The sequence below is a fragment of the Salmo salar genome, chromosome 03 (genome assembly GCF_965601325.2).
Source record: "Salmo salar chromosome 03, fSalSal1, whole genome shotgun sequence".
Classification (NCBI taxonomy): Eukaryota; Metazoa; Chordata; class Actinopteri; order Salmoniformes; family Salmonidae; genus Salmo; species Salmo salar.
In genome coordinates, this window is record NC_138293.1 from 23,702,212 (window position 1) to 23,718,572 (window position 16,361).

Below are 16,361 nucleotides of genomic sequence, written 5' to 3' on the forward strand. Positions count from 1 at the left end.
CCTCCCTGACAACAAATGCATACAGTTACATGTGTTGATGTTGTGGCTATTGCAATCAGCTCTAAGGCAAGTGGGCTCAGACACTGAAAACTGTAAAACAAATTCAGTCAAAGGTTCCTCTGTGGATTGTTACATATTCAGCCCCTAGTCTTGCAAATATGTAAGGAGCCCCCATTAGATTTGTCTCTAAATTCAATATGGCTGCTACAATATTGTTAAATGGTTGTTGAATCACCTGTATATGTACATGTTTTAAATTAGATTTATATGGTTGTGTGTACCTGTACTCAATATTTTTGTGTACTTCAACTATGTTAGGAATCCAAAATGGCCACCATGTACACTCAAAACATCTTTGTCTAGATATATAAAAAGGCAACAGACTGCTTGGCATGGCAAGTCCAAGCATTTCATGTCACGCTTCTTTGAGCATCAATGAGGCAACTGGGAGGCTCCAATGAAAGGAAAAATAATCCAACCCTGGACACTCTCTCCCTAGCACTACAATGGCCAGAAACAAAGACTTTCTTCTGAAACTCATCAGTCTATTCTTGTTCTGAGAAACGAAGGCTATTCCATGCGAGAAATTGCCAAGAAACTGAAGATCTCGTACAACGCTGTGTACTACTCCCTTCACAGAACAGCTCAAACTGACTTTTGAAAGAAGAGTGGGAGGCCCCGGTGCACAACTGAGCAAGAGGACAAGTACATTAGAGTGGCTAGTTTGAGAAACAGACGCCTCACAAGTCCTCAACTGGCAGCTTCATTAAATAGTTTAAATTATTATTTGTTTCTGGCCTTTATGAGCCTGTAATCGAACCCACAAATGCTGATGCTCCAGATAGTCAACTAGTCTAAGAAGACTAGTTTTATTGCTTCTTTAATCAGAAGAACAGTTTTCAGCTATGATAACATAATTGCAAAAGGGTTTTCTAATGATCAATTAGCCTTTTAAAATGATAAACTTGGATTAGCTAACACAACGTGTCATTGGAACACAGCAGTGATAGTTGCTGATAATGGGCCTCTGTACGCCTATGTAGATATTCTATGAAAAATCTGCCGTTTCCAGCTACAATAGTCATTTACAACAGTAACAATGTCTATACTGTATTTCTGATCAATTTGATGTTATTTTAATGGACAAAAAATTTGCTTTTCTTTCAAAAACAAGGACATTTCTAAGTGACCCCAAACTTTTGAATGGTAGTGTATATGTGTGTGGAGCTGTGCTATGCCTCTCACAACCAACACTTCTTAGTCATAGTCTATGACCTCGCTACACTAACTAACCTCTAAGTAACCTGAGGTCACCCTCACAGGTTCTGTCACTCCACATCTCCTGCTGGGTGTGCTCCAGTCTGTAATCAATGCCAACCACCCACAGTTAATATCGGCCAAATTATAATCCTACCCGACTTCCAAAGGAATATAAAGAAATACGTAGGACGTGACCTGCAGGACTTTTTGCCACATTCAACATAAAAAACTCCACCCACAGGCCAATAAGGGCTCCTGAGTGGCACAGTGGTCTAAGGCACTGCATCTCAGTGCAAGAGGCATCACTATAGTCCCTGGTTTGAATCCAGGCTGTATCACATCCGGCTGTGATTGGGAGTCCCATAAGGCGGCGCACAATTGGCTCAGTGTCATCTGGGTTTGGCCGGGATAGGCTGTCATTGTAAATAAGAATTTGTTCTTAACCGACTTGCCTATTTAAATAAAGGTTACTACACATTAGGCATTGGAAAGATCTAAAAGCAAGTATGTTTGTGACAGCCCTTTCAAAGACTTTCCTTCACAAACAGACAACCAACCATTCCACAACTGGAGTATCCCCAGCATAAGGCTGTGATAACATTCCAGTTGGTCAATGGGTCTCATTGGCATGCAAGCTGCATCTACTAACTGCCTATACCGAACTATAGAAATGGAAACTGCTCACCCCACAGCCCCAATACCCACCCAGTCATACAGGAAGGATACTGCCCTTGTTGCTGCAGCTTGCCCAGAATGACCAGTTAGCTGTGCAAGCTGGTCAAACCCGAGAACTACAACCACCACTGGCTACCCTGATCGGACACACTTCCCACTGGGCACAGATGTCAGTTCAACATCTAGTTTTGATTATATTTGGTTAAGTTGTCAACTAACGTGAATTCAATGTGAAATCAACTAAATATGTCACCATGTCATTGGATGTAGGTGAAAAAAGACGAAATTCCCATACATTGATTACTTTTCAAAAATCCAATCAGTTTTCCACGTTGATTCAACGTCATCACATTTAATATTGGGGTTGAAATTCTTTGGAAACAAAATTGATTTTACCCAGTTTTTTCCCAGTGGGTCATGTCCTGGTCACCTCAAAGACTATAAATCAGCCTTTCACACTTAGTTTTAGTGGATTAAAAGAGGGCTGTACATATACACTACTAGAGTAGCTGACTGTTGTATTACAGTTGCTTTCCTGTATCTTGGTTACAGTAGCCGACTTGTATTACGGTTGCTTTCCTGTAACTTGGTTACACTACTGTGTACTGATGACTCCTTTCTGTCCCCAGTCCACCTGATCATGCTGCTGCTCCAGTTACAACTGTTCTGCCTGCGGCTATGGAACCCTGACCTGTTCACTGGACGTGCTACCTTGTCCCAGACCTGCTGTTTAGGAAACTCTCTCTACCGCACCTGCTGTCTCTAACTCTGAATGATCGGCTTTGAAAAGCCAACTGACATTTACTACTGAGGTGCTGACCTGTTGCACCCTCTACAACCACTGTGATTATTATTATATGACCCTGCTGGTCATCTATGATCGTTTGAACATCTTGGCCATGTTCTGTTATAATCTCCACCCGGCACAGCCAGAAGACGACTGGCCACCCCTCATAGCCTGGTTCCTCTCTAGGTTTCTTCCTAGGTTCTGGCCTTTCTAGGGAGTTTTCCTAGCCACCGTACTTCTACATCTGCATTGCTTGCTGTTTGGGGTTTTAGGCTGGGTTTCTGTACAGCACTTGTGACATCGGCTGATGTAAAAAGGGCTTTATAAATTACATTTGATTGATTGATTGATACTTGTGTCATGAAAGGCTTGTTATTATATTTTGTGTAATTGCCCGTTGTTGATATTCTGTAAGTGTGTGAATGAGATTAAAATATGAACATGCATTGAAAAACCAGTTGGCTTTGGTTATTCAAACAAGGGAGGCATGGCAGTGCCATTCTGGGTCCTAGATATACCAAGAGTGTTATGAAACCCTTTGACAGACAAAATAACACAATACAAAATGAACAATGACTACTTATATGCAGGAGAAGATGTTTTAGTGTAGTCATGTTGGCCATATTGGATTCAGAATAAAATTGATGTACACTAACAGCAGTTATAGTGTTTTGTACACAATTCTGTAAAAATGCCTCTTCTGTACACAATTCCTACTTACAGATCGTTTACCCGCCATCAAATGTTATTATGGCACCCATGTAGGATTTTGGACAACATATTCGATTTTAGGCAAAATATAAAGATAATCTGTGATGCCCCCCTGATTTAATTGCAAGACTAGGGGCTAAGGATACAACATCCATCACTAAACTAAGGATCCTGGGACTAAACACCTCCCTCTGCAACTGGATCCTGGACTTCCTGACGGGCCGCCTCCAGGTGGTGAGGGTAGGTAGCAACACATCTGCCACGCTGATCCTCAACACTGGAGCCTCTCAGGGGTGCATGCTCAGTCCCATCCTGTACTCCCTGTTCACTCACGACCGCGTGGCCAGGCATGACTCCAACACCATCATCAAGTTTGTAGACGACACAACAGTGGTAGGGCTGATCACCGACAACGACGAGACAGCCTATAGGGAGGAGGTCAGAGACCTGGCCGGGTGGTGCCAAAATAACAACCTATCCCACAACGTAACCAAGACTAAGGAGATGATTGTGGACTACAGGAAAAGGAGGACAGAGCACGCCCCCATTCTCATCGACAGGGCTGTAGTGGAGCAGGTTGAGAGCTTCAAGTACCTTGGTGTCCACATCGCCAACAAACTAGAATGGTCCAAACACACCAAGACAGTCGTGAAGAGGGCACAACAAAGCCTATTCCCCCTCAGGAAACTAAAAAGATTTGGCATGGGTCCTCAGATGCTCAAAAGGTTCTACAGCTGCAACAGAGAGCATCCTGACTGGTTGCATCACTGACTGGTACAGCAACTGCTCGGCCTCCGACCGCAAGGCACTACAGAGGGTCAGTATGGCTCAGTACATCACTGGGGCTAAGCTGCCTGCCATCCAGGACCTCTACACAAGGCGGTGTCAGAGGAAGGCCCTAAAATTTGTCAAAGACCCCAGCCACCCCAGTCATGACTGTTCTCTCTACTTCCACATGGCAAGCGGTACTGGAGCACCAAGTCTAGGACCAAAAGGCTTCTCAACAGCTTTTACCCCCAAGCCATAAGACTCCTGAACAGGTAATCTAATGGCTACCCGGACTATTTGCATTGTGTGTGTCCCCCAACCCCTCTTTTACGCTGCTGCTACTCTCTGTTGATCATATCTGCATAGTCACTTTAACTATACATTCATGTACATACTACCTTAATTAGCCCGACTACCCGGTGCCCCCGCACATTGGCTACCCATTTGCAATTTAGTCCCGCCACCCACCAACCTCTCTTTTACGATACTGCTACTCTGTTTATCATATATGCATAGTCACTTTAACCATACCTACATGTCCATACTACTTCAATTAGCCCGACTAATCGGTGCCTGTATATAGCCTCGCTACTGTTATTTATCAGTCTTTTCACTGTTGTTCTTTTATTTCTTTACTTATCTACTGTTTACCTAATACCTATTTTTTTACTTAAAAATTGCACTGTTGGTTAGGGCCTGTAAGTAGTAAGCATTTCACTGTAAGGTCTACTACACCGGTTGTATTCGGCGCACGTGACAAATAAACTTTGATTTGAACATCCTTTAAGGAACCTTGGAACCCCCCCCAAAAAAATTCGATGTCGGAGCCCACTTGCTTTCCTTGAGCCGATTACAATAGCCACAATATTAAACAACGTGTAACTGTATGCATTTTTGTCAGGCAGCACCATACAGTACTGAATGAGAGCATATAGATGTATCATGTGACTGACTGATCTACAAATAATAATGATGCACTATTTATAATGGAAGGTGATTTGCAGATTAGTCTGTCGGATGTCGGCTGCACTATCCGCTTCGAACAAGCCCAACATCTGACATCAAACACAGGGCGTCGGCTCTTTCACTTCAAGAACAATGCAGCTGAATGGCATGTCGCCTCCAACGGCCAATCAGAGACGTTTATAGTGGAGAGTGGCCGCTTCGACAACACATCCACAAAGGCAAAATACCGTAAAAATGTATATATCCTAAAAAAAATATGAACGCAAAAATGTACTTTTTGGTCTTCATTTAAAGTTAACAGTGTGGTTAATGTTAGCTCTAAAATCAGATTTTAAGAAGATACATTTTAAAAATAGGCACGGCTTATGACAGTGTGGTTGCGTTAACTACTGACGACACTGCTCACCAAGGAAGAAAAGTCCTGTTTGTGGCTTGCCGAATACCTGATTTTTGTAATGGAATAACATGTAAAAAAAAAAAAAGCTTCTGGCTACATGTGTTATTTCACCCGTTGGATTTGCTTCATGCTGTCTTTCTTGGACGCTGTGTGCACATTGTGCTGGTCGGAAGAGCCATTTATTTGAAGGTATGCGGCTGTTTTGCTAGAAAATGTTAGCTAGCTGGCAATGCTAACTAGAGATGCTCGCTGTGTTCAATGATTTGAGCCCTTGTTTTGCTAAATACTGTTGTAATTGCATGCAAAACAATGGTGAATAATCTTACAAGCTTGGTAACAATTAAGTTACTCAGCCAATAGTTAACAGTATCTAGGTAAATAAATGTACCAACGTTAGCTAGCTGTATTTTCCACAATATGTTATAAACTAAACTCACTCGCCTGTCCTCCAAACACTTAACTAGCCCTTAACCATACAGTTCCGTTAAACAAGACTCATTGGACGAAGGCGTCTTCTGTACGGGGGGAATTTTGTTAGGAGCACTGATGCTCAATCTTAACATTTATTATTAGGAACGATCTTTCATGTCAGCGAGAAATTATTTTCAAATGGTTTAGTACACACTTCTTATAGGGTTAGTGTTCACACACGGCCATGTCTCTATGTTACAGTGCTTGTTTATATAAGAGGGGGCCACCTGTGCTAATTAACTCGTCAAGTGTAGTGGATGGGTAGTTCAATCAGATGGAGGCATCTGGTTGTATGGATCTGTGCAAAACTGCTACTTAAGTGTTTTTTTGTTTTGTTTTTAAATAAGGGCCATATGTTTAGAATGGTGTGCCGAAGCAATGGTTATTGACGTTTTCTAAACGTTAAAACATAACTTCGGGATTGTAATTCACATAAGGTAGTCGGGGGCGAAACTAATGGCAGGTTGAGGTTTCCAGGGTTAGGCTAGTGCAGAAGTTGTCATATGCTGAGAAAGTAGAGGACGATGGGTCCAAGGGGAAGGGATCCTGAGAGGAGGTGGTGTGAGTAGTAGATCTGTACCAGTACAGAGGGATAAACCAACAAGTGATATATTTCAGTAAGATTGGATTTTTGGCATTTTATAGTAATAGTTATCAACTTCACAGCAGGGATGGAACGTAAAGTTGCAGAAAATAGAGGTTGTGGTGGCAGCTGCAGAGAGGTATTTGGTATGCGAGACTTAAGTGGTGGTGTCCCATCCTTTCAGGCTGTTGGCCTGAAGTAGGACTAAATACATTTTAAATAGCATAGTATGGTGTTTTGTTTTTGTGAGTGTAGTGTTAGATACATTTTTTTACATTTTAGTCATTTAGCAGACGCTCTTATCCAGAGCGACTTACACTAGTGAATGCATACATTTCATACATTTTTTTTTTCTGTGCTGGCCCCCCGTGGGAATCGAACCCACAACCCTGGTGTTGCAAACACCATGCTCTACCAACTGAGCTACAGAGAAGGCCCAATGGTAGGGTAGGGTAGGGTATGTGTTGTATTTTCATTTTTTTTCTTTTGAGAGAAAAAATTAAGCAAAGTATAAGGGAGTTATACTCCAGTCTAGTAGGTGGCAGCAATGCAACATTTATTGGAAGCTGTTAAACCTCATCAAAGAAGGAGAACTAATGGCTGAAAGCTGTAGGCAGAATGCCACCTAGTTGTCGAGAGCTAGGTAGATAGCTAGCTACCAAGAGCTCTTATTGTCTAACTTTGATCCTGGCAGTAACAGTTAACCTCGGTACAGTGCCTTCAGAAAGTATTTACACCCCTTGACTTTAAAGTTGGAATAAAATTGATTTCATTTTGTCAATGATCTACACAAAATTCAGATGTTTTATTTTTTTATTCATGGAAAATAAAACACTAATATATCTTATTCAACCCCCTGAGTTAGAATCACCTTTGGCAGTGATTACAGCTGTGTCTTTCTGGGTAACGTAAAGTCTTTAAGACCACACCTGGATTGTACAATATTTGCTCAATATTCTTAAAAAAAAAAAGATTCAAGCTCTGTTAAGTTGTTTGTTCATCATTGATAGACACCCATGTTTAAGTCTTGACATAGATTTTCAAGCCGATTTAAGTAAAAACTGTAACAAGGCCACTTAGGAACATTCAATGTCATCTTGGTAAGCAACTCCAGTGTATCTTTGGCATTGTGTTTTAGGTAATTGTCCTGCTGAAAGGTGAATTTGTCTCCCAGTTTCTGTTGGAAAGCAGACTTAATCAAGTTCGTCACTTTTTATCCTAAAAAACTCCCTAGTCCTTGCTGATGGCAAGCATGCCCAACATGATGCAGCCACCACCATGCTTGAAAATATTTTAGTGATACAATCAGTGATATGTTGTGCTAGATTTGCCCCGCTTTGTATTCCAAACAAAAAGTTAATTTCTTTGCCACATTATTAGCAGTTTTATTTTAGTGCCTTATTGCAAACAGGATGCGTGTTTTGGAATATTTTTTTTATGTACAGGCTTTATTCTTTTCACTCTGTCATTCATGCTAGTATTGTGGAATGTTGTTGATCCATCCTCAGTAATCGCCTATCGCATCCATTAAACTCTGTTTTAAATCCCTGAATGATTTCATTCCTCTCCATCAACTGAATTAAGAAGGGCAGCAGTATTTTTTTGTGACTGGGTGTATTAATACACCATCCAAAGTGTAATTAATAACTGCACTATGCTCAAAGGGATATTCAATGTCTGCTTTTTTTTTACCCATCTACCAATAGGTGCCCTTTGCAAATCATTGGAAAACCTCCCTGTTCTTTGGTTGAATCTGTGCTTGAAATTCACTTCTCGGCTTACAGGTAATTGCATGTCTTAGGTACAGAGATGGGGTAGTCATAAAAAAAACTATGTTAAACACTATTATTGCATACGGAGTGGGTCCATGAAACTTATTATGTAACTTGTGAAGCACATTTTTACTCCTGAACTTATTTAGGCTTGCCACTCAAGAAATTTCAGCTTTTAATTTGTAAACATTTCTAAAAACATAATTCCACTTTGACATTATGGGGTATTGTGTGTAGATCAGTGACACTAAATCTCAAGTTAAGCCATTTCAAATTCAGGTTGTAACACAACAAAATGTGGAAAAAGTCAAGGGGTGAGAATACTTTCTGAAGACACTGTATGTCTACTAAACACACATTATTTATATTGCAGTAAGGCATACGCTGTTGTTCTGGGGAATGTAGCTATCTAGCTCCATACTAGGGTTACAGTAACTAGAGTATTGAGTTAGCTAAGACATTTAACAGCAGCAGATGACATGTTTCCTGATGTCAGCCCCTCCATCTCTTCTCCTCTCCCTCAGTCGATTCAGTCTTGCATGGGTCTGTAAGAGGCAGCATCATGAGTGGGGAGCCAGACGCTTTGGCTGTGGTGAACCAGCTGAGGGATCTTGCTGCAGATCCCATGAACAGAAGAGCCATCGTTCAGGACCAAGGTTGCTTACCGGGACTCATCCTTTTTCTGGACCATCCCAACCCCCAGGTTGTCTACTCAGCACTCCTGGTAAGGCCCCAAGTAGCGGATGCATTGCGTTCTAAAAGTGTCTGCATACATACCGTAATTTCCGGACTATAAGCCGCAACTTTTTTCCCACGCTTTGAACCTCGCGGCTTAATCAATGACGCGGCTAATATATGGATTTTTCCCGCTTTCAATTTTTATTTTCTCCAAAAAAACACATTCTGTGACGTGCTCAGTTTTTTGGCGGCATGAAGCTTTCATTACACCAATGAAATTGCCGAACGGGTTAAGGTCAAACAACTTTTTTGCTTACTGTTTAGATTAAATCGAGCGCTCTCAAACTTCCCATCATTCTGATTGCGGTAGTCATTTTATCACCCTCATCATGGCAAAGACGCGGAGAAATGCATATGATGTAGCTTTCAAGTTGAAGGCGATTGATCTGGCTGTTGGAAAAGGAAATAGAGCTGCTGCACGGGAGCTTGGTCTTAATGAGTCGATGATAAGACGTTGGAAACAGCAGCGTGAGGAATTGACTCAGTGCAAAAATACAACTAAAGCTTTCAGAGGGAAGAAAAGCAGATGGCCCGAACTAGAAAATGAGCTTGAAGACTGGGTCAACACACAGAGAGCAGACGGCTGAGGTGTTGCGGCTTATAGACATGTGCGGCTTACTTATGTTCAAAAGAATAATAATTTTTAATTTCAGTGGGTGCGGCTTAGTCCGGGTGCGCTCAATTGTCCGGAAATTACGGTACATACATTTGGTTTCCTACTAGCAGATCTCGGCTAGGCGTACTCCCTAAAGACTTTCACTTGAATAACTAGAAAAAAGCTGCAATATTACTGTCCCTCTTGATCCACCGTTGCAACAACATAGTAAGACTTCCTCAAAATAGTCTGAATTAATCTAAGATCAAGAAATCTATCATTAACTTTGACATTTTTGCCAGGGAGGTCTTAGTCGTGCAATTTTACATCTAGCTAAACTATTTGGTGCAGTACTTCTTGTGAAAAAATGTGCCTGAAAAACTAGTAGGGCACTGCAGACAGTCGGGCCGAGCTGGTCAATGGTTACTGAAGTGACTTGTCTGTCTCTAATCCTAATCTTAATTCAAATACCATGCTCCTTAACCTCGGATGTGGAAATGTAATTTTGCTGTGGGATGAATACATTTATGTTCCTAAATTGTGGTTGTGTCCCCTTCAGGCTGTGCGCTACCTCGCAGAATGCCATCAAAACAAGGAGAAAATGAGGGGAGAGCTTGGGATGCTGTTAAGTCTTCAGAATGTCATGCAAAAGTGAGTATATGGCCCTTGTGGAAGCCCAAGTCATGATGGTCTTGTCTCACTCATCTTCTCTGTTGATATCATTATCAAATAGAATAAATAAATTAGGCCCTAATCTATGGATTTCACATGACTGGGAATACAGATATGCATCTGTTGGTCACAGATACCTTAAAAAATAGGTAGGGGAGTGGATCAGAAAACCAGTTAGTATCTGGTGTGACCACCATTTGCCTCATGCAGCATGAGACATCTCCTTCGCATAGAGTTGATCAGGTCGTTGATTGTGGAATGTTGTCTCAATCTTCAATGGCTGTGAGAAATTTCTGGATATTGGCGGAAACTGGAACCTGCTGTTGTACACGTCAATCCAGAGCATCCCAAACATGCTCAATGGGTGACATGTCTGGTGAGTATGGAAGAACTGGGACATTTTCAACTTTCAGGAATTGTGTACAGATCAAATTGCCATCGCACTCCAATTGCCATCGATAAAATGCAAGTGTGTTCATTGTCCATAGCTTATGCCTGCCCATATCATAACCCCACTGCCACCATGGGGCACTCTGTTCACAACGTTAACATCAGCAAACCGCTCGCCCAAACGACCGGCATCTGCCATCTGCCCGGTACAGTTGAAACCGGGATTGATCCGTGAGCAGCACACTTCTCCAGCATGCCAGTGGCCATTGAAGGTGAGCATTTTCCCACTGAAGTCGGTTACAACTCTGTCCGGTCAAGACCCTGTTGAGGACAACAAGCACGCAGATGAGCTTCTCTGAGACTGTTTCTGACAGTTTGTGCAAACCCACAGTTTCAACAAATCTCCGGGTGGCTGGTCTCAGACGATCCTGCAGGTGAAGAAGCCGGACGTGAAGGTCCTGGGCTGGCGTGGTTACACGTGGTCTGTGATTGAGGCCAGTTGGACGTACTGCCAAATTCTCTAAAACAACATTGGAGGTGGTTTATGGTAGAGAAATTAACATGAAATTCTCTGGCAACAGCTCTGTTGGACGTTTCTGCAATCAGCATGCCAATTGCACGCTCCCTCAACTTGAGACTGTTGTGTGACAAAACTGCACATTTTAGAGTGGCCTTTTATTATCCCCATCACATGGTGCACCTGTGTAATGATCGCGCTGTTTAATCAGCTTCTTGATATGCCACACCTCGCAGGTGGCTGGATTATCTTGGCAATGGAGACATGCTCACTAACAGGGATGTAGACAAATTTGTGCACAATTTGAGAGAAACAACCTTTTCGTGTGTATGGAACATTTCTGGCATCTTTAATTTCAGCTCATTATACAAACTTTACATGTTGCGTTTATATTATTGTTCAGTGTATATTTCCACACTGAGGTTGAAATTTCAGCCTGTTTTGGTGGGATGGAGATTTGGCCGGCCTGGTGACATCACTAGGAGGTAAATTAGTTGATTGACGAATAAGAAAGAGTTCCAAACCTCTCTGCCAATACGTTTTATTAGCCGTCTGGACCTCACTAAAGTCCCATAGATCACTTCATTACTCCCTTATTGTTTACAAAGCTCTGCTCCACAAGCTTCCAACATACCTCACTTCCCTGTTGAAATATAAAAAATATGAGATAACCAACCTTGCAAATGGGTTTGATAACTCTTAAGTTCCCGCTGTCTCCACAAAGTTTGGTAAATCCGCCTTTAGTTTTAACACATCACAGTTATGGAATACTTTACAAAATAAATTCCAGCTGGATTCCCTGGTGCCAATAGGACAGTTTTAAAACTCTGTTGTTAAATGAGTTCGCTGAAGTTTGCAATTGTTTCAATTGACTATCATAACTTGCTGTACTGTTCACTGGTTGTACAAAACATTAGGAACACCTTCCTAATATTGAGTTGCACCCCTTTTGCCCTCAGAACAGCCTCAATTCGTCAGGGCATGGACTCTACAAGGTGTCAATCGTTCCACAGGGATGCTGGCCCATGTTGACTCCAATGCTTCCCACAGTTGTGTCAAGTTGGCTGGATGTCCTTTTGGTGGTGGACCATTCTTGATACAAACAGGAAACTGCTGAGCATGGAAAAACCCAGCAGCCTTGCAGTTCTTGACACACTCAAACTGGTGCGCCTGGTGTAACCGATGTGAAATGGCTAGCAAGTTTCCGGGGAGCGCGCTAATAGCGTTTCAATCGGTGACGTCACTCGCTCTGAGACCTTGAAGTAGTTGTTCCCCTTGCTCTGCAAGGGCCGCGGCTTTTGTGGAGCGATGGGTAACGATGCTTCGAGGGTGGCTGTTGTCGATGGATGCAGAGGGTCCCTGGTTCGAGCCCATGTAGGGGTGAGGAGAGGGACGGAAGCGAAACTGTTACACTGGCACCTACTACTATACCGTGTTCAAAGGCACAATCTATGTCTCAATTGTCTGAAGGTTTAAACATTTTAAAACTGGCTGGTTCCTTCTGACAATGCAAAAACAATAAGAAATAAAAAAAGATAAAAATACCAACAAAGTAAATGGCTCAGTAGAATAAAATAAACATTTTAGCATAAGTATAATACAGGAATAACATATGTTTATATCATAACAGCTATGTTTTTAGTTTTCCCCACTCAAACCACTGACAGTCCTAGGAAAATTGTTACTTAAATCACTTCCATGCAAAGAGCAATTTATTTTGACTTAAAAAAAAAAAAAAGAAAACATTCACAGTAGGGTACTTAATTGTTACCCAGAAATTAGTTGATATTGAGATAAAAACGGCTGCATTGGGCCTTTAAGAGCTATTTTGAGATGATGACTAAAATCTTCCATCCCTTTCCCCCTTAGGACAACCACCCCGGGAGAGACCAAACTGCTGGCCTCAGAAATCTATGAACTCCTCCAGGCCTCTAACAGTGCGGATGCAGACAAGCCAAGGGAGCCCTCCTGCAGACGCAAGGCCCAGTTCTTCCTGGGCTCCACCAACAAGCAGGCCAAAACAGTGGTCCTCCACATAGATGGCCTGGATGACTCTGTGAGTGCCCCTATACTGATCAATAAGTATATTGATAAGGAGACGGCACACCATACTAGCTCCAGTAACTTCTTTACTAAGATAAACCTGATATGTTACACAAAGAATTATGGGTTCTGTAATACATTATGCTATAGTTATTAGCTAAGGTGACAGTTCTGGTAGTCCACTACCTGATGTAAGCTGAGTTTATACAGTTATTCCCATTCATCTCCTCCAGAGCCGGAGGAGCCTTTGTGAAGAGGCCCTGTTGAAGATCCAAGGTGTCATCAGCTTCACATTCCAGATGGCCGTTAAGAGGTGCATCATCAGAATCCGCTCAGACCTGAAGGCAGAGGTTAGTCACATTCTGTCTGTCCTATTACATCATATTCTGGGGAGGTGATGGAGGAGGGCAGAGGTGAGTCTAATCTCGGCAACCCAGAACCAATATCTTGCAGCTGCTTGATTAGATGGGGGAGACATGAGATATAACACTGAGTGGCAGAACCTGGATGGATCCTCTTTGGTAGCTCAACTCAACTCTCTCTGCAAGTCTCGGGCACGTGTATGGGGCAAAAGTCCCCTCCCCTTCCCAAAGTTGAAAGATGCCAGGTGTAGGTGCACACCCTGTGAAATCTTGATTTGTCCAAATAACCAGCCTTGAAAAATCTGCACACTTGAACAATTGTTCCTCATTATTCATAAAACCCCAGAGTCCTTGAATGGATGTTAAACGTATGTCCACAAGAGATTAAGGTGAGTTAAACAACCTGCGGCCCTGTAACACATGCTGTGGAGGGAATCATGGCTTATGTGTGTTGTTGTTAAATCAAATATCTGTTTCCTCTGTAGGCTCTGGGTTCTGCCATCGCATCAACTGAAGTAATGAAAGCTCAACAGGTGGTCAGGGGAGAGGATGGAAATGAGGTTTGTCTTTCTGAATTAATTTCCAGTTTTATGTTTCTGTTGTCTTAACAGAGCCTTGGTTGAATCGCTGTTATTTTCTAGTCTGTCAATTTGATTCCCAGAGAAGGTCTTTACAAATATTAAGGAATGATCTTATCTCAAGGACAAAGCTTACAAAAATAAGTTTGGTATCTAATCAGAATCTAAATTCAAATACCATGGTCCCTGACCTTGTATGCCAGGAATATCATCTACCTTGTGGTGCACATTGAATTGAGCACTTCCTTTTGCTGTATAGATAATCATCCCATTCCCAGAGGATGGTTCAGTAGCAGTGAAGCAGAATGTGGATCTTCCAGACTATCTTCCAGAGGAGGAGAGCCCATCCCAGGAGCCAGACAAGGCTGTGACCCGCGTGGGCACAGGGCAGGACGGAGCAGGCTGGCTAGGCACTGCTGCTAACTTTCTGTCCCGCTCTTTCTACTGGTGACTCCCAGACCACTTACACCTCTTCAGACAGAATCAGGCTCCCAGCTGCCAAAGCGCTGGACTGCCAAAGGCAATGTGTAACAACAAACGATTCCAACAGTATGCAGTACACACATGCACGCACCCACAATCTTACACACACTCCCACCTGGCACCATACAGAATCACCAAGCCATTGAGGGAGAGGACCGGCTTCCGGAATGGATTCTTATTTCTTATCTTTTGGGTTTTGATTGAGAGCTAGACTATTCTTTCTGCAAATGTAAACGGGTCCATGTATTTGAAAACCAAAATGTCTTATTGTGAGGAGCTTTATTGTGGCATCATTAATAGGACTTGATCCATCAGAAACATTGCCACAAAATGAAGTTCCTGTAGTTAGAAGGATCTGAAATCATTATGGGTCTTTTTGACCGACCTTTGAACAATAACAGACCTCCTTCCCTCTTTTCTCAATGGGTATTGTAGAATATGCAGTAATCAGCATGTGTCCAGTTATCGTGCCTTTCATTTCATTCTGTTTACATGGATACCCTTGCATGACTGCCTGTAAGGCTCCTTACTTTAATATACCAAATGTTACTGATGCAGACACTGTATCAACTCGTGTGGGTACTCTTTAAATTCCAATGCCAACTTAAATCATTCATGAAATATATGTGGAGGATTATGAGCGATGTTTAAAGGACTGTGGCTGATTGGCGAAGAGATGTTTTATCTACAGTAAAAGCATGAATATTTTTGCACAGTCTTAACACTGTGGTATTCTCGAACAATGTGCTTGCATGCTTTATTAGCTTGGTTTATGTTGAGTATTACTCATTACAGAACAATATTAGGATATATTTCCTAAGGAAGAGCATGGTTCCTCTTTAAGGTACAGCCTCTGACATTTTTTGGGGAACAACATTCCTTTCCCCAATGTCTTGTATGATTTAGCACATAGTTAAAAAGAATACAAGGCTAAACATAATCTCTCATGGACAGACTACATAAACATTAATGACTGAGCATTTGACCAAATGACGCAAGATTTTAGTTCTGGGCATACTGAGATCAGGCTAAACCTAACATTATTTTTCTCTAAATATATGTAGATGGAAATACGCATTGTGTTAGATTTTAATTGGAAATGGATTGGCCAGCAGTGTCCTTAAACCTGTGGTTAAAAGGAGGTCATGTGGGTGCTGCCTTCTGTCAGGGTCATCTGTAAGTGTTGAACAGTGAATGTTTTGGATTGTTCGGCCAATATAATGGATCACTTGCCATTGCCCAGCCTCTGAAATGGTTATGTTATCAGTGCATGTTACAGTGTATGAATGGGAAATGTTTCTGCTGAGCTTATTACTGCTCAAAGTAAATCTCCACATGAGAAGTCTTCAGTTTGGACCACCTATGGTACAGATAACAATCCCTTTTTAAAGTTCACCCACTGCCTCAAGGAAAAGTTCAGTTTCTGCCAAGTGTTTCTTGAAAGTGTCATCTTCTGTCTGTGGAGGGGAAAAAAATCATTGTATAGAATTGTCTATAAATGTACTGTTGTCCTCTCCTTGTATTTGTTGCTTGCGTTAACATGTCCTATAGACTCTCCCACCTCGTACAATCACACCTGACTTGATTGTGTTC

General features: G+C 42.0%; 1 protein-coding gene across 2 annotated transcripts; it reads left to right on the forward strand.

Annotated features, from left to right (window-relative positions):
* Positions 1 to 5,475: 5,475 nt before the first annotated feature.
* On the forward strand, positions 5,476 to 14,997 carry LOC106599443 (armadillo repeat-containing protein 1). Of its 2 annotated transcripts, XM_014190678.3 has the most exons (8): positions 5,476 to 5,753; positions 8,325 to 8,402; positions 8,915 to 9,114; positions 10,283 to 10,374; positions 13,172 to 13,358; positions 13,579 to 13,695; positions 14,193 to 14,267; positions 14,545 to 14,997. In XM_014190678.3, the coding sequence occupies exons 3-8, from the start codon at positions 8,953 to 8,955 to the stop codon at positions 14,734 to 14,736; spliced, it is 825 nt and encodes a 274-aa protein (XP_014046153.1). In that variant the 5' UTR covers positions 5,476 to 5,753; positions 8,325 to 8,402; positions 8,915 to 8,952; the 3' UTR covers positions 14,737 to 14,997. The 2 variants fall into 2 exon arrangements, with proteins under 2 accessions (XP_014046153.1, XP_014046154.1); XM_014190679.3 differs by lacking the exon at positions 8,325 to 8,402 and having other exon boundaries at positions 5,509 to 5,753.
* Positions 14,998 to 16,361: the final 1,364 nt, after the last annotated feature.

What these genes read in the sequence shown, in the direction of transcription:
- LOC106599443 (XM_014190678.3), top strand. Translation starts at nt 8,953, where the DNA reads ATGAGTGGGGAGCCAGACGCTTTGGCTGTGGTGAACCAGCTGAGGGAT. An exon ending in TTGTCTACTCAGCACTCCTG is followed by an intron (nt 9,115 to 10,282) that starts GTAAGGCCCCAA and finishes TGTCCCCTTCAG; the next exon opens with GCTGTGCGCTACCTCGCAGA. An exon ending in CTTCAGAATGTCATGCAAAA is followed by an intron (nt 10,375 to 13,171) that starts GTGAGTATATGG and finishes TTTCCCCCTTAG; the next exon opens with GACAACCACCCCGGGAGAGA.